Genomic DNA, 19,741 nt, shown 5'->3' with positions numbered 1-19,741 from the left:
CTAACATTTGGCATTAAACATTTAAGATTCAGCATTTCACATTTAACATTTAACATTTAACATTTAACATTTTACATTTAAAATTAATCATTTAAAGTGTTTCGTGTAAAATGTAAAAATTAACATTTAACATTTAACATTTAACATTTAACATTTAACATTTAACATTTAACATTTAACATTTAACATTTAACATTTAACATTGAAAATTAACATTTAACATCTAACATATTACATTTAACATTTATATTTCAACCTTTAGCATTGAGGATTCAACATTTAGCATTTAAAAATTAACAAATTATATTTAAAACTTTACATTTTACATTTAACAATTAATATTTAACATTAAACAATAAACATTTGACATGTAATATTTAACATGTAACATTTAAAATTTAACATGTAACATTTATCATGTAACATTTTACATGTAACATTTAACATTCTGCTTTTAGCATTCATCATTTAGAAATTAACATTAAAACATTTTTAATTTTACATTTGAAATTTAGAATTCATTATGTAGCATTTAACATATAACAATCAACATTCAACGATTACCATTTAACATTTAACATTTTACATTTCACAATTTATTTTTAACAGTTTGTTTAACATTCAACATGTAACATTAACAGAACACCAATGGCTATGTTTCAAACGTCCCATCTACCGATGCTATTCATACGTAATCGCAGTTACCTAGTCGATCACCATTTAAATTCGATGGCACTACAACAGTCTTTCCCGTGCACGCGCGTGAAAACACTTCAAGGAGTGCTTTGACGCTATTGCTGACGCATTGCAACGCGTTTACTATGACATGTGTAATCGTTTCACCAAGCATTTTGCATGGACGTTCATCAAAGCAGCTCAGACGCACACGCACACGCTTCGCTACACGCGTTACTATGTCATCGGCCTTAGATGTTCGGTGTTATGCCGAAGATAAAAGGCGACGGTATTATTGAAAAAGCGTTCTCGCTCGGCACGCATTGCTGTGCCCGACGGTGCATATACGTTTGCCAATGTGGTGTTTTCAACCCGCAGAGCAACGAGCCTGCCATCCAAGCTCTTTTCTATATGGGAAAACCGAATGTATTCTTTTAGCGCTATAGCAGTCCCCCTTCTCGAATGATCGACATTAGCGACAACGTTATAGCCAGGAATCGAGAGCTGCTCGTTCTCCACTTCTTGCAGAAACACGATGTCAAGCTCCATCGTTCTGATAAAAGTTCGGAAGGCGTTGAGTTTTGTTTCGTTGGTGATCGTGTTTATATTGATAGTAGCGATGTTGTAGCTGGCGATTGGATTCACGATTGGTTTTCGAGATCCCGCTCGTCATCGATACCATCTCGTCGCTTTCTGGTTCTAGGGCGTCCTCTAGAGTTTGTGCTGTGCGTTGACATTGCCGAGTCGTCTGTCTCGTTGCCATCGGACTTTCCACCATCAGGGGGCTGTTGACCGGACGTGTTGGACAGCGACCTTTTCTCCGGCGGCGGTTTTGGACCCGATACGGGTATGATGGGGAGAGTGAGTGGAGGAAATTGTGTCTCCGACTGCGTGTTAATTGGTTTTTGTGTAACCGACAACAACTGCTGTTTCGGCTTCTTCGACGGTGAGGGTTTTGTCTGCAACGTTGGCTTTTGGCTCCGTGGCTTCGCATTTGGTTTGGTTGGTGTTGGTGCAGGCTGCTTTGTCGCATCGGCATACGACTTCTGAACTAGCAGCTTTTTGTTCTGCACGCAGGTGGCGCCGATGTGGATGAAATCCCGGCTGTGTCGGCAAGTTTGACGTTGACCAAAATAGGATAACAACGTCGATTCCCCATCGATAGTGACCCACGACTCGATGTTGTGTTTCACGATCATCTTGGCAATCCGAACACCAGTGGAAATGCCCGGAAAGTACAAATCACCTCCGCACATGTGTTCGCGAACTGAGATGACGTCACCGTACGCGGACAGGAATTTGATGATGGCTTCGTCCGATACGTCCTCAGACAGATCATACAGCTTCACCTCCACTGCCCCGTCTTCCATGGTTATTCGCAGGGGAACCATCTTCCCCTCACTCACTTGCACTTCGTGTTTTCCGTCGTGTTCTTCGCACACTTTTTGTGCCAGCTCCAGGTCGACGACCTTCACGAAGGCACACCCGAGACTTCTGCTACACTGTATTCTCAGCACTTCACCGGGCTTTAAACCCAACATGGTTCCAACAAAGTTTTGCACTTTTGCATTGTCCGGTTTTTTCGGCAACATCGCATAATCTATGCGGAATGTGTTCACGCGACGCGCCATCGTGGAGTCGTAGTACGCGGGAACGCGCTACGGCTCGGCGATGGAAAAACGCAGCGCGACAAACGATATATAGCTTGAGATCGACTTCCAGAAATAGCGATAACGTAAGTACGTCTGCTTGGCTCGGAAGTTGAGCGCTCGATGCCATTTGCTGAGTTAAATTTATCTCGTGGTTAAAAGTGACATTTCGAAAGTTATTTTCTATATTCGAAAATCCCCGTGCTGTCGATCGACGGGTTTTCAAGCCACGGTTGTCAAAATTTAACTTCTTGTCTGTCAGAAATAACCACGCTCGGATAGCAAGGGATAGCAGGGTTAATCGATAACTTTCCATCTGTCAAATTTTAACCAAAAGTTAAAAAAATCCACCATTTCGCGATTTTTTTTAACTTTTGGTTAAAATTTGACAGATGAAAAGTTATCGATTAACCCTGCTATCCGAGCATGGTTATATCTGACAGACAAGAAGTTAAATGTTGACAACCGTGGCTGAGTTCTTCTCGAAAACCTAAGAGAAGAGGTGACAATACGGGGGCGAAAATGAACCACTTTTCTGTTAAACGTGAACCAGCTCCTGATTGGTCGATTTCATGTGCGTAAGATAGAGATAGAGATAGATAAAGATAGAGATAGAGATAGAAATAAAAGAGGAAGAAGCCAATTGTCACCTCTTCCTCTTAGTCGAAAACCGGTCGCACAGCACAGGGATTTTCGAACATACAGAATAACTTTCGAAATGTCACTTTTAACCACGAGTTAAATTTAACTCGGCAAATGGTTCACAGCCTTAGAGGACTTTAGTGTTTACATCTGGGCAGATTTGCTAGCGCTAGTGTACACAGCAAAAAAAATGTAATATCGATCAACGTAATTCAAGCTGATGTATGAAATAATGATGTAATATCAAAACGCAGATACAATATTACATCAATAGATGTAATTTTGTTCGCAAAATCGATGTACATCGTACAACGTAATATTACACCACCAGCGGAATGACCTCTGTGCAGCTGTTTGGATGTAATATTCAACAACTTTTTTTACTGTGTACTAGCCAACTAGCACGATTTTCAGTTGCTCCTGAAATCGCATGCTGGAAGACGCTGATGCCCTGTTTACTTTATGCTGGTGAGCTTTTTTTGCTAGCAGCTGGCTCATTAGCGCTAGTGAAATAGCAGAGACGAACCAGCCAACAGCTGAAAGTCTCTATAATAAAGAAATCAACCAATCAATTTTCTAGCCTTTACAAGCAGTCTCATGGAATCATGATGATCCTTCGTGATCCTTCGAAAGTCTAGAATTTCGAAGCTTGATGCAGTGTCGAGATGGATTTCCGATTATACCAATTGAGTTGCAATGTTCCGGATTTTCCACCCCATGACCTCCAGGGTTCACATTCCCGTCATAGATCCAAATTAATTGATATAGCTCCAAAACATGTAATCTCATTGGATTTCCATGGAAATTTTCTCACACAGGGTTACAAGCACTGTATTTAACCGAAGAAAAATCGTTTATTTGAAACGCAAATACCACTAACGTCTTAGCTTTCCTCTACTTCTTCTTGCCTTCATCGCCTACGAATGGGTCCAGTTTTTCGTTCATCAATGCCAGCGAGGCTTCGGCAATCTTGGTCATCACCTCGGCCAGCTTGTGCTTGGAGTAAACCGTGTAGAGCTTTCGCTGTTCCGAACTGATAACGTCAGCTAGTTGTAAACTCTCATTGTACCGCCCGGAAAGGGTGAAAATCTGATGCAACAACAGCACCACATCCGGAATGCAAAGCTTTCTCAGATTCTCCATCTGAACGGCCCGGTTGAGCCAGTCTTCATCGTCCCCATCGGAGCCCTCATTCCCATCAAAGTCCGGATCAATCAGCCATCCCTTCTCCGGGAAAAGCAGAATGTTGTACAGCAGATCCCGGGTGACCGTGGTCTGCTCCTGTAGCTGCGTATGCCAGCGTTCCAGATCGTTCCGATACGTTTGCTCGCGATGCTCGGAAGCAACCCGCTCCGTAAAGTTGCTAGATTTTACCAATTGCGGAGGTTTCGGCTTCATGTTGTAATAATACTCCACCCAATCGTTGTATCCGTCGATTGCGGCCAGATAGGTTTGATGGCAAAGATATTCCTTAATGCTGGCTTCTTCTTTCCGTGGAAGTTCGTCCTTGGAACCGTAGTTGTTGATGATCTGCTGGATCGTATCGACTGGAACCGTAGCGAAAGCTTTCCGAGCGGCTTCCACGTTACGTTTGGCTAGGAATGCCCGGATCAGCCCATTCGCTTGCCAAAGCAATTCTCCCCTTTGATCCGGATAGAAGATCAGCCACTCTAGAGATGAGATTTTCATCTGATCCAAAGGAGTAATGTCACCTGGAACGAAACATCGTTTAGCTACTTGCGATGGAAATCTGTTAGATTAAATTACAACTTACCTTCCTGTGGTTTAACGTCCGATTCCTCTTCCCGATTGCGAATTTTCTCCACCGTGTAAACCGTAATGGCCGGAACATCCAGCCCAAAACTGTACGCTTCCTCTAGTACGCGTTTTCGGACCTGAGTTTCGTTGACCGTTTCCAGAAACTTGGAATACATCAGAAGCTGCAAATCCGTCGGTAGGGCTGCCGTGTAGAAAGCTACCAGTTGCGCGTCGCCATGCTTTATCAAACATTCCACATAGCGCTTGATGACCTTATCGGCAATGTCCTCCTGGCATTGTTTCCCGATCTGGCGAATGAACAGCACCAAATGCGAAAGGAAACGTAGCATCTGTGCCGTTAGAGGGAAAGAACTGTCCGCCAACCAGGCATCGAATTGACGCATCAGCTCCGGAATATCATCCAAGATGAGATACTTTTGAATGACGCGATCCACCTCCTGTGCGGACGATCTTATGCGGATGTTCTTATGCGCAGCCAGTTCTTCGAAAATTTGTTCTAACGACATCTTACTGTTCCAGTATTTTTCCGGCATCGGGAGATAGCTTTTGACGCAGTGCGAACGGATTTCGCTCTCGACGCGGATGTCGATTTGAGTCTGCAAAAACTCAACGATTAGTTAACTTAAAAACTCAAACCATCAATGAAAATTACCTTCAAATAAGCCCACAACACATCGGTCCAGTTGTGTTCGCCCAAGATCGCCAACAGGGCATTCAAATTGCCACAGAAAGCTCCAATGGTTGCCCGTGTGTACTCATCTACGACCCGACTTTCGGCCATCTTCCAGGCAAATTTTTTCCACAAGTCCCGTCTAGGATTACCCTCAATGGCCTGTTTGACTCCGGTCGTCAAAGCCCTCCCGGAAGTACCTGCCGCTGGTTCATAATTAGGATCATGATGCAACCTCCATCCCTCCAGAATCGCCGCCTGCCATGGTTGTCCGCAGTGCTCGCAAAGATTCTGCGCTTCTTCGATTCTACCGAATCTTACCTCCTGGAAAATTTGCCTCGAAAGGCGCGCTTGATCCTCTACATCCAGATCATGCAGAGGACGACGCTCTCGGGCCGGTGCATCCGGGTCCAGACTTTTGACGATTTCCCTCGTACTTCCAAATGCCGTAAGGCCTACATTTTGCAACTGATGCAGTGTATTCTCCCACGCAATTGTTCGATCCGTAAAATGTCCAATCTGCATCCGATTCTGCTCCAGTGCCGTCTGTTCCAACCAATCCACGATCAACTGATACTCTCTGAGATTAGCATTCGCTGTATACAAGTGCTCCACAATTGCCCTTTCGCTGTTCACCAATGGCAAATCATCCATCTCCACATCTTCCTTCTGCACCACCAGTCGATCTTTATACAAGGCGAACAGCAACTTCCAAGTGTCCCGCTCCACGGTCAACCACGCTTCATCGGCCAACATTTTCCTCTCCTTACCAAATGTCGATTGCGCCATCATCTTATCAATCCCATTCAATGCTTCATCCAACGTTTCAATCAAATCTTCCACCGTTTCAAAAACCTCCGCTTCACTGTTTCTTCTCTGCAGTACCTCCAGAAACTGGCCAAACAGAGCCTCAGTTCGGTGTCTCACATTCACCCCGGTCGTGCTGATCTGGCTGCCGGCCAAGCTCAACCGACTCGCCGAAAGATTTTGCTGTTGATCAAACATAAAACTGCGAATCTCCTGCGGACCCACCGTTAGGGACAAATCAAAGTCCATGGCGGTGGAGTCATCCGGACCACCCGCCAGCAGCGACTGATGCGGACTACGTAGATCGCGATCTTTGGCCCGGAGTAGACCCCGCTTCGATTTGACGACTGACTCGTCCAATAGAAGTAGCGAGCGTTCCAGTTGGCTCATTATGACTTGCGTTGCAGTTCCGGATTTAACGTTCGGTGAATGGTACTTATGGCAGCGGTAAAATCATAACCTGAAATTGTGCGGAATATACTGAGGTTTCTATAGAAGATTAAATTTAGAGTTTCAATTCGACATACCTTTACGGGAACAATAACAAACTACATAAATTTTTACGAAGACTTGGGAAATGGTAGGGTGGCAAAAATTGCAAGATTTTTCCGATAGTAACTATAATTTTGCTAGCAAAATCCGCAAATGCGAGTAAAGGCTCGGTCTGTCTCTGTATTTGTTGTGACACTTTCAGATTTTTTGTTTGTGCTTTCAGTCAATGACATGAGTGGCATGAGCTACTGGATAGACTGGACTGGACATGAGGTCGACAGCGGGCCGACATTCAAAATGAGAACTCACTGGGCTCTCTGGCAAGCACTCACGCTATTTGGGGCTACTCATTTTTGAGTTGACAATCAAACACACGGTTACAAAAAAGTCACCAACGGCCAATTCACTTTTACCTAGTTTGTATCCTTTTCTCCTTCTAATGTTGTCAAAAACGGAGGAGCAACAGGGGTAGTCTAGTCAATAACCCACATTTAAGTTGTCAATTCTCGCAAATGAGAGTTCTTTTACTGAACATTTACTAAGAAAAACAGATCGATTTTACCGAGGATTTGCCAATACATATTTGTTGGCGACTGTGTAAATTTTAGACAAATTTGTATTAAACTAACTCATTTATGGATTAAACAAACCCATCTCTATTTATCGTACGCACGCTACGTCACGTATACGTACACGGCGAATGAGAACAACTAAGAAAACGGGTTTGAAAACTATTTGTTATTCTTTCGGTATGGATCGGAGAAGTTTTCATGGCAAATTATGCATAACAAGTTTGCACCCACAGCAAGACTTTACCTCGGACGTTACCTCCTGCGCAGCTGTATTTTTCGGAAAATGGTGAATATGTGCGATTTCCACTAAGATGAAGTTGGAAATTAAGTGAATTTACTTAGGAAAGGTTGTATCATGCTGGTGGTAATGGAGAATTGGTTGTATAGGACGCCAATATTCAATAAATGTTCATTTTGGCCTTTTCTAAGCAAACATATTGATACTCACAATTTTCGACGGAAAACGCAACAGAACTTGATTTACTCAACACGCACCATACTATAATATGGTGCTAGATGGTTTTCAAAGTGATAACAAGATGACAAATCATCTTTATTTTGAGTAATTGAGTAATTTACTTCTGTTTACATCATATTTACGATGCAGCATTGATGGAGCCGCGAAATGAAATGAATATATCTTATGAAATTTCATCTGGAAAAGTCAAAGATGCACATCAGTCTGATCGTAAAAACGGTTTCTTCTTCAATTCGAATGTTATATTGGAAGGATTTTACACAGGCTTGATGAAAATTATGATTTAACACTAATTTTCACGAATTTTATATGCAGTCTGTCAACATTATCATCATCATGCAGTGGTGACATCTGCGTTGAGCTTTTACGGCAATCTCCCAATAGCGGAAAATTTTCCTGACGAAAATAAATCACACTTTAGCAATCTCTATCCAGCATTTTACGAGCACTTATGGCCACCACAATCTAGCTGAGTTTTTGGTAGGGAATATATGATTTGACGTTTGGGTTGTGTCGTTTGACGTGTAAACGTTCAAATTTGCTCGTTTACACTTAAAAACTTTCAAGTAATATTTATAGGCATACAACATCGAGTGTAATAGCAACAATCAATACGAAACTAACGATTTTAAATTGGCTCACTACTTGACTAGCCTATTGGTCCCAAGCAAATCGATTAACATACCCCATTCTAGTTAAAATTCTAGTACTACACAATGTTTGTTTTGATTCGCTATGAAAGTTTGACAGGTAAAATGAGGGTTTATTGGATTTTCCTATGTTCCGAGGGGTGAATCGATTAGCTTGGGACCGAAGATAGTACCAGAGCTGAGCCAAAAAGTTTACATGTTTCTTCGGGACCTACTAGTCTTATACCCCGTTCACATTACAGCCTATATCATGTAATATAGGCTGTCTTGCAATGAGAACTCATACATAGGATTTCCAGTGAAAACTAGATGTATGAGTGCTCATTGCAAGACAGCGTTTATCACGTGATATACGCTGTAATGTGAACGGGGTATTAGAGTTACCTCTATGGTAAAACTGGCCATGCGACACCTAGTTTTCAGATTTGCAATTACAAAACTGATGATGTACTAAAAAATATTCCATACGATTTGATAGGTAGCAAAACGTCATTATCATTTTCACATCATTTCCATCTGCAGGTCAACCGTCACGTAAATTCATCAATGGGTTATTTCGGTTTTCAACTATGCCGACAATAATAGCAATCACATTTTGGGTAGTTTTTATTTTCCGCGTTCTTCTGAATGCGCCTCTGGCGGAACTCATCGTCGGCTTCCCTGTCAAAGTCAAATAGTCTCTCACCCGCCGATCGAGCGTCACTCTCGCCTTTTTGTCCGAAGAGTGCTTTTGCGAGCCGCGCTTCTTTCGCCGGGATCAAGCAAAAAATAAAATATATCCAATCAAAAATTCGCTGTTTGCTCGGCAGTTTTTCCACTGGCCAAGCTTGATAATTTTGTTTACGTTCCGCGCATCATCTGCATCCGGTTGTTCCTGCTTTCATCGCATCGAGTCTGGCTATGCTACCGGTAAGTGAAAAGGCAATTCTCCAAATGACGCAAGGTGCTTATTATCGATGCTTTTGCTTTCGGACAGCGCAATAAAATCTTTGTCGGCAGCTTGCCGCAGGCAACGAAGCCGGAAGAGGTTCGGCGCCTGTTCGAGAACTACGGCGTCGTGACGGAGTGCGACGTGATGAATCGGTGTGCCTTTGTGCACATGCAAACACCGGATATGGTGGACAATGCAATTCAGGCACTGCACAACAGCGATTTCAAGGGTGCCACCATTAACGTGGAACGGGGCAGAACCAAGGATCGTGGTGGTAGTGGAGGGGCGTCGTCCAGCGGTGGAGAGGGTGGCGGCCGTGGTGGAGATGGTGGCGGTCGTGGTGGAGACGGCGGTGGCCGTGGTGGGGATGGTGGTGGCCGTGGTGGAGACGGCGGTGGTCGTGGTGGGGAGGGTGGGGGCCGTGGCGGATTTCGCGGTGGATCAAGAGGGGGAAGAGGAGGAGGAGGAGGAGGTGGTTTCCAGCAGCAAACGAGATCGAATTTCGATGGTGAGTGTTTTTTAAGCTTTGTTAAGATATTGAAATTGAATGCATTCAAATGGACTTGCAGACGGTCAACAGGATCGCTCAGGAGGTCCTATGAGAAATAATCAGAGTCGGGGTAACATGCGCAATCAGCCTTACGGCGGAGGTCGTGGTGGAAGCTTTGACGGGCAGAATCAGAGTGGTGGCAATTTCCGAGGCGGATTCAATCGTGGAGGAGGAGGAGGAGGAGGAGGAGGCAGTCGAGGAGATTACAATGACCGCGGCAGCGGTGGAAGGGGTGGATTCAGCAGTGGTGGTGGTGGTGGTGGTAGTGGCGGCGGCGGCGGCGGTGGCGGTGGCGGTGGGGGCGGCAGCGGAGGTGGTGGTGGTGGTGGCAGTCGATTCTCTGCTGGTGGACAACAGTTCAACAGTGAGGATCGACGCGGGTTTGCATTGCCCAATGAAGGCGGAGGTAGATTTTCTAGTCGACCTGGAGGACTGGCCATTAGTCCGCTACTTGACCCGTACGCGCGCAGAAGCGTTGGAGAGGGTGGTACTACAATTGGAGTAGGAGGAGGAGGATAGTAAGATTGATTTTGAAATGGTTTCATAGTACTGGTATGTTGGATAATGGAATTTATTTTTAGTGTTAACCGAGGAGTATACAGCCAAGGTAATAATGGCGCGACACCCTTGGCATCGTCCGAATATAATCAAGCTTTCCCCCCGTTGGGAAGCGACATGCCTCGGTAAGTGCAGCTTCGAAGTGTAAGTTAAAGCGGTTATTATTATAAGGAATCAACTTTATGTTTAATGAGAGTGTCCTTTTTATAATCTAATTGAACTATTATCTTTGGCTAGCAATCCAAACCGTGGTCCCCCAGAGCAACAGCCACCACAACAGCAACAGAGGTGGATGCAGTAATCGCAGTTTTCCGCTACCTACATACACATATACAAGGCACACGCCAATCCGGAGTGTGCCTGTGAGCTAACTTTGTATAAAGGAATCTACACACTGCTCATTGTAGCTCGAACCCACTGATGACTACCTTATACATTTAATTTTATAATTATAATTTTTTCGTTTCGACGTTTTGCTGTCGATTCAACATCTTAGCTCCACCCATGCACCATTCTCTGCGCTGGTGCATACAATAATCAACATTTAGTTTTTTCTCTGTTTAAAGTAGACATTTTCTAGCTTTAAGTTAGAGCTTTCGTGCTCACCATATGGATAGTCTTTCTGTTCGTTTTTCAAAAACTGATACCTACCTATAGAAGTATTCTTAACGGAGCACTCAGCGCCGAGAGGAGAATTCGTCGGGTACCGAAATGGCGTTGATAAAACAAACAAAAAATGTGGAAGTAACTTTAAGCAGTGTAAGTGTCAAAATCAACAGAATACCTACCGTTTACTTATAAACAGATCAGAATTATTTAAATATAATCGATAAACCTCTTAACCTATTGGGTCGTTTGGAAATGGGGCGTAAGTGACAAAATCACCGGGGAATTGGAACTGACTGAATACCTACTTCATATTTTCAGGAGCACTAAGAAATAGTATTTTCCATTGAAGTTCAAGGTGTATTTAAGAACTTTTGAAACGTTGGCATAATGTTCACAAACCAAATTCTTGTAGAATTTGATGAGAAATACTCCTCAAAATCTACCATCGAAGTTGGACCCGAACTTGGACAAACATGGCAAAACGTTCAATCTGCATTGATCACTCCACTTCATCCATTCCATGAATACCAAATACCAAAAATACTGTGAGTGTGACAATAATGGCCCACACAAGATTTTTCGGCAACAGGCCTGTTGCCGCCGGAGAATCGGTTCGATCTTTTTCTGTGTGCTATTCAGGATAACTTCACCATGCCTTATCAATACTCGATGAACATTTCAAACGGTCCTATCTGCTTTGATCGATTCTCTTCATCGATTTTCTCTTTTGAAAACCACTGCTATGCAAACCGAAAGGAGATAACACAAGCCAGAATCTGTTGAAAATAGTATGATTTTGAACCTATAGATTGTTAATAAATACCTAATAGATTCTGCTATCTCACCAAACTTTCAAATACTAAAAGTACTATAAATTTGCTCAAGTCCATTACCGATAGAACTGCTCATGGTATATATATATGAAGTATAAAATTCGAATTTTCTGATTATAGCGAGTTACCTCTAATTTTAAGATTTCAAAACTTCAAGGAGTGTTTTGTTCATGATAAGCCTAAAAATTCTGCATTTTTTTTGTATGAAATCTGCCCGCGTGTGAAAAAATAAGACCATTTACCTGGGGATCGTCCATTAATTATGTCACACTTTTAGGGGGAGGGGGTTTTTGGAAACTGTGACGAGCCTTACAAAAAACAATTAAGGTCCATATAAAAAATGTGACGAAGGGGGGAGGGGGGTTGATAATGGGCCAAATTTGCGTGACATAATTGATGGACCTTCCCCTGTCAGAAAACGCCAGGGGTCGAATTGACAAGTGCTTTCGTTGACACCGTTGAGTTAGATTACGAGGGGCATGTTCTCGAGAAGAACGAAACTCCCAGATTTATTAAAATTTTATGAAAAACAATCTTGTATTTTTGGTGAACCGATTTATATCTAAATTATTCCTGGGGGTGCGATACATATGAATCTCCATTTAAGATGGTCGGAAAATCTCACGCTAGCGGATCAATCTACCTACAATCTTGCATCTTTTTTTAATCTACTCGTATCGCCCTTCACTAAGCGTGCGAGCATCTCACAACGCAAAGCAACATTTTTCCTGCATTTTAGATAGAGTCGCCTCCCTCAAATAAATCCATTTTACCGATATAATTTTTTAAAGTAACAATATCGTTTTTTATCGATCACACCTCTAAAATATCGGGTCACATCTCTAATTATCTCATGACAGATCACGGTATATTTGATGATGCTACATCAATGACGTTTATATAAGGTCTGGGCCAAAGGGCTTATTGGTATTAGTGAAATGTGCAAATGTTTACATGGGGAATCGAAAGAACTCAAAATTAAGTCTTTTGAACACGGGGGCATCAATCACGAATTTCGGCGGAGCTCACATCAATGTGATAAATAAAGTGGGTAAGGAGGATGACTGCAACAGACTACTCTTTCTAGCATTCAGCACTGCAATGCAAGTGTGAAAAAGTAAGCTGTCTTGTTCTGTCGTGCCTCCGTCAGTTTTACCGCTGTCAGTATGTCCAAAAGTGTCAGATTTTCCAAAAATGTCAAGATCATGTGAGCTATGGTGCATCTATATGTGGTTGACAGGGATAGGGTCCCCCTGCTTTTGAACTCATCTTGACAGCTAAGTGCAACCAGTCAAAATTGAGTTCTTTGCGAAGTATCCAAATTTAAGTACTTTAATAAGACTTCGTATTGAGTAAAATGTAACTGTTTCATTAAGAGTGTACGTTCGGTGAAAAGTACCTAAAACTGTCTTTTCATTTTAAAATAATAAATGAAAACAAATATTGTTCTGCCATAAACCTATCATATTTCGCTTGCGTATAAAAAAAATAATACAGTAGATTTATTTATTAGCATAGGGGTACAGCGAGGGGTAGAGAGGTAGTGTTTACATTACAAAAAGTAGGAGGCTTATAAAAAAGCTTCGAGCTACTCAACAGTTTCCGGGTCATTGATTATTTTGTAGGGCGAGATCCGTTGCGTTGATTTAAGCATCTACTGGGTTGGTGAAGACAAGTTCTAAGCAATCTCGTTTCCCGTTGGATCTACTCTTGGCTTCCCAGACTGCAGCTGTTATTCTCATCCAAATCACTCTGCAATTATGTGGTAAGAAACGAGGTAAGAACACAAAGCTGGGTCAAAAAACTAAAATATTCTTACTTGCACTAATCCACTGCCGTCAGATGCTGGGTGATGGTGCACTTCACTGACTGTGGAATCATCAGCAGGTTGGTGGAGGCCATTTCGCTTGTAATTGACCTTCTTCCTTGACTCAATGTATGGAGCAAGGATGACGTATGGCTCTACAAAGGTTCCAGACATGTCTGCATAGGGAACCTACGAAGAAGTAAAGTGTAATATTACTTAATCAATTAACTTTATAAATTTACTACATACCTTCTTCCGTATGGTTTTAGATACGCTAATTTAAACGTTTGGGAAATTGCTTCTTTCGCCAGCCGACAAACCGAAATAAACATGGCGCACGTTACAAATTTTCATCCAAAATCAACTGCAATCGCAACAGTTGATTTTGGATAATTTTAAAGCTTGGAAAACTAAACAACTCAGTCAATTCAGTCTCTTTACTGCGAAGCTAAGAGAAAGAGGAGACAACTGGCTTCTTTTCGCGCATCTATACTTCACCCGACTGTAGTAGATGAGTTAGTGTTGAATAAATATGTATTCGGTGAGAAATGGAGGTCTAGATCTTATAAAAAATTGTTGGTTGGGAGCATTATACGAATAGTATCAAAGTGTGCTTCTGCTGTAGATGGTTGGAGGAATGTAGATTTATACTCCAATTTAAAATCGTTAGTTTCGTATTGATTGTTGGTATTAGCACAGACAAACAGACGTAACTCTTAGAAAAACTTGTTCTTGAAAACATAGTATCTCAAAACATATTGTGATTCTTAAGAAAAATCCACATAATGCCCAACAACTTATGCGCCGATCAGTTGCGCGCCGGGTTGTGCGCCAGCTATCTTGATGAATATGTAAACAAACAAACGTCAAAAAAAATCCGTATCGAACAGCAAATTTTCCGAGTTTGTTCTATTCATAACAGTTTCCAAATCCATACTTTCCATAACATTGACAAAATGTATCGAATTAAAGAAGAGGTACTTGGCCGACATGCATCAACCAATACGAAGTATCACGTGCTGTACGGGTTCTATTTCCTGGGCTTGTCCAAATCGCAATTGGCAAAAATGTACGGGAAGCATCACACTACAATTAGCAGCTGGATAAAACGTTATCGCGAAAGTGGATTGGTGGCTCGCAAAGAGAGAAGAAAAGTGTCCTTGCAGTTTAGAGCAGAGAAACGACGGTGGTTAATCGAACAGTTTAAAAGAAAATCCGACATTATTCTTAGATGAGGCCAGGGATAGTTTTGAGAAAACTTTCAACTGCTCCATCAGTACGTCCTCTGTTTCCAGAATACTACACGAGCAAGGATATACGTGGAAAGTTCTAGAGCGTCGGGCGATCCAGGTTCAAGAATCTCAGATTTGTCATTTCGTCAATGAGCTGGCTGCAATAAACTGGGACCTACATCACCTTAAGTTACCTAAAGTTGGAGACATATGCATGATGGCACATCTGAAAAAGAAACACTTATTATGAAATGCATTTCATTTGAATTGATACGAAAAATATTTTACCTGCGATTCAAAGCCGACGTCGAACGGGCACAGCAGAAATCAAATGAAGCCGTTAGGAAAAATGAGTTGACAGTTTGTTTTGTTTTGTTTGGTGAAGGGTACACAGCAAAAAAAGTTGTTGAATATTACATCGAAACTGCTGCAACCAGGCCAATCCATCGGTTGTGTAATATCACATTGTACGATGTACATCGATTTTGCGAACAAAATTACATCCATTGATGCAATATTGTATCTGCTTTTTGCTATTACATCATTATTTCTTACATCAGCTTGAATTACGTTGATCGATATTACATTTTTTTTTTTCAAAGTGTTTTTTATGTTACTTCATACGCGAAGTTAACGATTTTCAGAGTTGGTTGGAAATGCTAACATGAAGCTTTAGTGTGATGATTTATTAGCTAGAGAATGATCTTTAGAAGAGGGTAGGTGGATAGTTCCGTTAGAGTACGGCAGTATGAAAATTGAATAGAAGTTGAAAATGAGCGAAGGGCCATTAAAGCGACAGTTTTCAAGATGACGCACATTTTTGCCTGTGGACTTGGAGACATACTTCAAGTCCCCGCGTACATCGTACGGGCTAGGCAAAAATGTGCGTCATCTTGAAAACTGTCGCTTTAATGGCCCTTCGCTCATTTTCAACTTCTATTCAATTTTCATACTGCCGTACTCTAACGGAACTATCCACCTACCCTCTTCTAAAGATCATTCTCTAGCTAATAAATCATCACACTAAAGCTTCATGTTAGCATTTCCAACCAACTCTGAATTTTTTTTTATTTGTTGATTTGCAACTGTTTTATGTGAAATTATGATTCACTGGCCCGAAATACATATAGGTAATAACAAGTTGAAGCTTTAAGAAGGGTAACGTCAATATTTAAAGACAATTTTTGAAGCAATATAAGATTTCGTAGGAGCAAATACACAACTTAACAGCAGCAGTGACAATGTCGCACACTTCCAGGGTCAGTTGTTTATAAACAGTTGCTACCGCGTCGTCAGCGATGCGCGCTGGCTTAACTAGGTGCTTCGCGAAAGGTCAAAGTAAACATTGATGAGTAAGCATCCTACATAGCCGTTCCTACCGCGAGGAGCATTAATTCTTGTTAAAAAAAACAGACACCGACTTTCCAAGAGAAAAACTATCTGTCTCGCTTTATATGTACATACTGGAGAAAAACTATTGTGTAGAGTTTAAGTAACAAATTCATGTATAAAAGGTTTCGAAGAATAAAGAATCGGGGCAGTTGTTCTGATGAGTTTATTATCCGAGGTTTGCTAGGTGCGGACGAGCACAGTTCCAACCTCAGGATAACTGATTTATCAAAGAGCTTTTTCCATACAGTAGAAATGGAATTGCACTGTCTTTCATTTCACGGAGAAAGAAAGACCACGCGAGTTGTTGCTCTACGTTGGGCGCTTCAACACGGGAGTGAAACATGGGTGCGCAACGGAGTATGGGCGCTTCAGAGTCAACTATCAGTCACATACCCTTGCGCACAAAAGAGTGACAGCTGAGCAAATCAAGCTTTTGCTAGAATTTCTCTGGAACCACAATATAACCTCAGTAACGACATCTCTCTGGCTTTTCGCGGAAAACAGGCTTGCTCGCTAACTCGTAAACAATATTGCATAAAAGTTCTATAGAATATATAGAAACGTCAAAGTGATCCGATGCCAGCGCTGCGGCGAGTAGTTCGCGGAACTGATAATATTCAAATCAACCGTTAAATGCATGAACGAAGATGCACAATGAAGAGTTACGTCTGTTTGTCTGTGGTATTAGGGTAGGTTTTGCTTTTCCATGTTTACTTCTATGCTTACAAACATTATTTTGAGCAACAGCTTCACAAATCATCAATTACTATGATAGATTTGCAACTCACTGATACCGGTGAAGATATTGGAAACTCTTTCACTCGAAAGCAAAACTTATTACAAGCTCATCGTGATGCGAGCTTGGAAGTGTGATTGTTTCTCAAATGTTTTTGTTGCGTATAAATTGGTAAAGATTGAAAATCGAAGCAATCACAAAAAAGTGAGAATCTTGCCCTCGCAATATGATGATGTGATGATCGAGATGATGATGGCATCAAGGATGATATCGTCCTCTTCCCTCGGCTGATCATTAAAGTCCGCGCTAGCATCTGTCATGCTGACACCTGTCAGTTAAGGCCCACGCACATTAGATCCGGATCGGACGCGATGCAAACGGATCTAATTTGGGTGACCCTTTATTGAGCACTGATGGTGAAGTTGGTGGGGGACTCTCAACAGTTTCAATGTGCACTCATCAGATTGCAGTGCGATCACATAAGAGTGGTGTATGCCGGTGTATCCATTACCTTGTTCGAGGAATTGATAGGGATATCTTGTTAATTAAATATCTTTGATGAATGTATTGTATAATTAAAAGAAAAACAATTTGATGCTTTTGAAAATTTTCAGGCATTCGATTAACTAAATCGATTGAATAAATGAAAAAATAAATGAAAAAATAAATGAAATTAAAAAAGCTTGCAAATTCTAGCTTCACCTTATTGAGTCCGAGCCATGATTGCTTCGGCAGTAGTCACATAGAGGTAACTTTAAGACCAGAAGGTCCCGAAGAAACGAGCTCAACTTTTTGGTTCAGCTCTGGTACTATCTTCGGTCCCAAGCTAATCGGTGCACCCCTCGAAACATAGGAAAATCCACGAACCCCTCATTTTATCTGTCAAACTTTCATAGCGAATCAAAACAAACATAGTGTAGTACTAGAATTTCGACTAGAATGGGGTCCGTTAATCGATGTGCTTGGGACCAATAGGCTAATCAAGTAGTGAGCCAATTTACACGGACAGAAAATTCTTGCATTGTGTGTGTGTGTGTGTGTGTGTACAATCTAACCCCCACTGTCCGGCATTGTTATTATGGAAGAAAACTGCTTTTTATTACCCTTAAATTAAAGCAGGTTTAGTCCGGGAGTTAGAAGGTGTTAGCTCTATTGCAGCTCCAGTGACCCATTTCAGAATGCCTGGTAATTCACGACCACTCCGAGGTCACTTCTACTTACAATAAGCCCCGCATGTTCACTCTACCTTTATCAAATGGATAATGGTATCATAAACACACTTCCAGATTCAAAAAATATTATTTCCAAATCTGGCACGTATATAGTTTTGAAATTTGTTCAACTGTATTAAATCGATTTGAATGGACATTTCTTACCAATTTTGTTTCGAATACCTCTTGATTCATCTGCTGGCAGCACTTACTGGCCCTTACCGGCGACCAACCCTTACTCAAATGCTTCAACTTCCCTGATGGCGGCCCGCTTGATTCACTCCATCTTGATGACCTTCTGTTTGCCTATCAGCCTCTTCCACTTTTCGTCCTTCAGATACAAATCCGGAATAAGATCTTTTTTTTTACACCATCAATTTTAGAGTTTTTTTTAATCGTTCAAATTGATAAAAACCATAAAAACACAGAGACTTTTTTTTAGCAAAATCAAAACACGTCATTTCCCGGCCTTCGTGTTCTTTTTATAGACTATAATTATTTTTAGGTTGCAACTCACGGTGAACTCGGACGGGGAAAATAAAAACTTGAAACGCCCGAACTTATTGACTGTTTACAGAGTACTCACGGACAGAAAATTCTTGCATTGATCCAAAAAAAACTTTAGTTGTATTTAAACAAACAATTCCGGTTGAAATTATATTGCATTTTGTTGTTTCAATAATACCTATTCATATCAATTCAAAATAGGATTCTTTTTGTTTTAATGAGCCACTTTTCAACTGCAATTATTGTAAAAATAACAATTTCTATTATTAAGCCAACAATACTTAATTTTAATTTAGCATTTATTTGCTGTGTCCATTCCCCGGGTCGGGTCGAGTTTCGAACGCCTTTGGATACGGTTGTGTCTTAAGTTTTTTCTCTGTTTTGTGCGTGCATTTGCTTTCATAGTTTTCGGCTGCATTTGCCGGATTAGCGCTGGCACTCTGCCTCCCGGACGGTTATACATGGTTATACCACAAACGAAGTTACAGACGACTAACTGGCGAAGAAATCCATTAAAATAATGTGGTTCACTGTAATAGAATTTTCTTGGAAGCTTGTGCCATCATCCACCAGATGGGTTAGTTTTTTTGTTTTGATTTGAACAAAGTTGATTTTGTGTACAATGATTCTTTGACAGAGTGCAAAGAGTGCGTATTATTTTGTCATTTTTTTATGCATTTCAGTTTTGAGTAGAGTGAATGAGATAGAACCAAAACATTCTAGTACATTTGGTGAAAATGCTAGTTCAATCTAATAGTAGTGTTGCCATGTGGTACAGTCCAGTAGTAGTGGTGTTGCCGTGTGGTACACTGAAAAATTGCAATAGCAGGTTAGTCACCAAAGTTTTCGAGCCGCTCCGTCTGTCACTTCGTTTGTGGTTATACCATGTTATACGTGCGTGAGTGGTGGTTTTCTTGCTTTCCGAGAAGTTTTAAAATCGAGAAAGAAAACATGTTTCATC

At 41.5% G+C, this 19,741-nt stretch overlaps 2 protein-coding genes across 2 annotated transcripts; one reads left to right on the top strand and one right to left on the bottom strand.

Annotated features, from left to right (window-relative positions):
* Positions 1-3,822: 3,822 nt before the first annotated feature.
* Positions 3,823-6,889, bottom strand: Nup107 (nuclear pore complex protein Nup107). Its single transcript, XM_065239561.1, has 4 exons — positions 6,750-6,889; positions 5,398-6,682; positions 4,741-5,341; positions 3,823-4,678 (listed from the first exon to the last, which is right to left on the bottom strand). Exons 2-4 carry the CDS (start codon positions 6,610-6,612, stop codon positions 3,861-3,863), a joined length of 2,634 nt encoding a protein of 877 aa, XP_065095633.1. The 5' UTR covers positions 6,613-6,682; positions 6,750-6,889; the 3' UTR covers positions 3,823-3,860.
* A 2,233-nt stretch (positions 6,890-9,122) lies between these two features.
* On the top strand, positions 9,123-11,295 carry LOC135717485 (uncharacterized). Its single transcript, XM_065239590.1, has 6 exons — positions 9,123-9,323; positions 9,391-9,703; positions 9,815-9,853; positions 9,915-10,413; positions 10,477-10,578; positions 10,691-11,295. Exons 1-6 carry the CDS (start codon positions 9,315-9,317, stop codon positions 10,752-10,754), a joined length of 1,026 nt encoding a protein of 341 aa, XP_065095662.1. The 5' UTR covers positions 9,123-9,314; the 3' UTR covers positions 10,755-11,295.
* The last annotated feature ends 8,446 nt before the right edge of the window (positions 11,296-19,741 follow it).

Source organism: Ochlerotatus camptorhynchus, unplaced genomic scaffold, assembly GCF_037179485.1.
Source record: "Ochlerotatus camptorhynchus isolate MF236.1 unplaced genomic scaffold, CSIRO-AGI_Acam_v1.1 ptg000056l, whole genome shotgun sequence".
In the NCBI taxonomy this organism is placed as follows: Eukaryota; Metazoa; Arthropoda; class Insecta; order Diptera; family Culicidae; genus Ochlerotatus; species Ochlerotatus camptorhynchus.
This window is presented reverse-complemented; position numbering and strand designations above follow the sequence as displayed.

What these genes read in the sequence shown, in the direction of transcription:
- Nup107 (XM_065239561.1), bottom strand. Translation starts at nt 6,612, where the DNA reads ATGAGCCAACTGGAACGCTCGCTACTTCTATTGGACGAGTCAGTCGTC. An exon ending in TGTTGTGGGCTTATTTGAAG is followed by an intron (nt 5,342 to 5,397) that starts GTAATTTTCATT and finishes GAGTTTTTGCAG; the next exon opens with ACTCAAATCGACATCCGCGT. An exon ending in GGACGTTAAACCACAGGAAG is followed by an intron (nt 4,679 to 4,740) that starts GTAAGTTGTAAT and finishes GTTTCGTTCCAG; the next exon opens with GTGACATTACTCCTTTGGAT.
- LOC135717485 (XM_065239590.1), top strand. An exon ending in TGGTGGAGACGGCGGTGGCC is followed by an intron (nt 9,704 to 9,814) that starts GTGGTGGGGATG and finishes GAGGAGGAGGAG; the next exon opens with GAGGTGGTTTCCAGCAGCAA. An exon ending in AACGAGATCGAATTTCGATG is followed by an intron (nt 9,854 to 9,914) that starts GTGAGTGTTTTT and finishes ATGGACTTGCAG; the next exon opens with ACGGTCAACAGGATCGCTCA.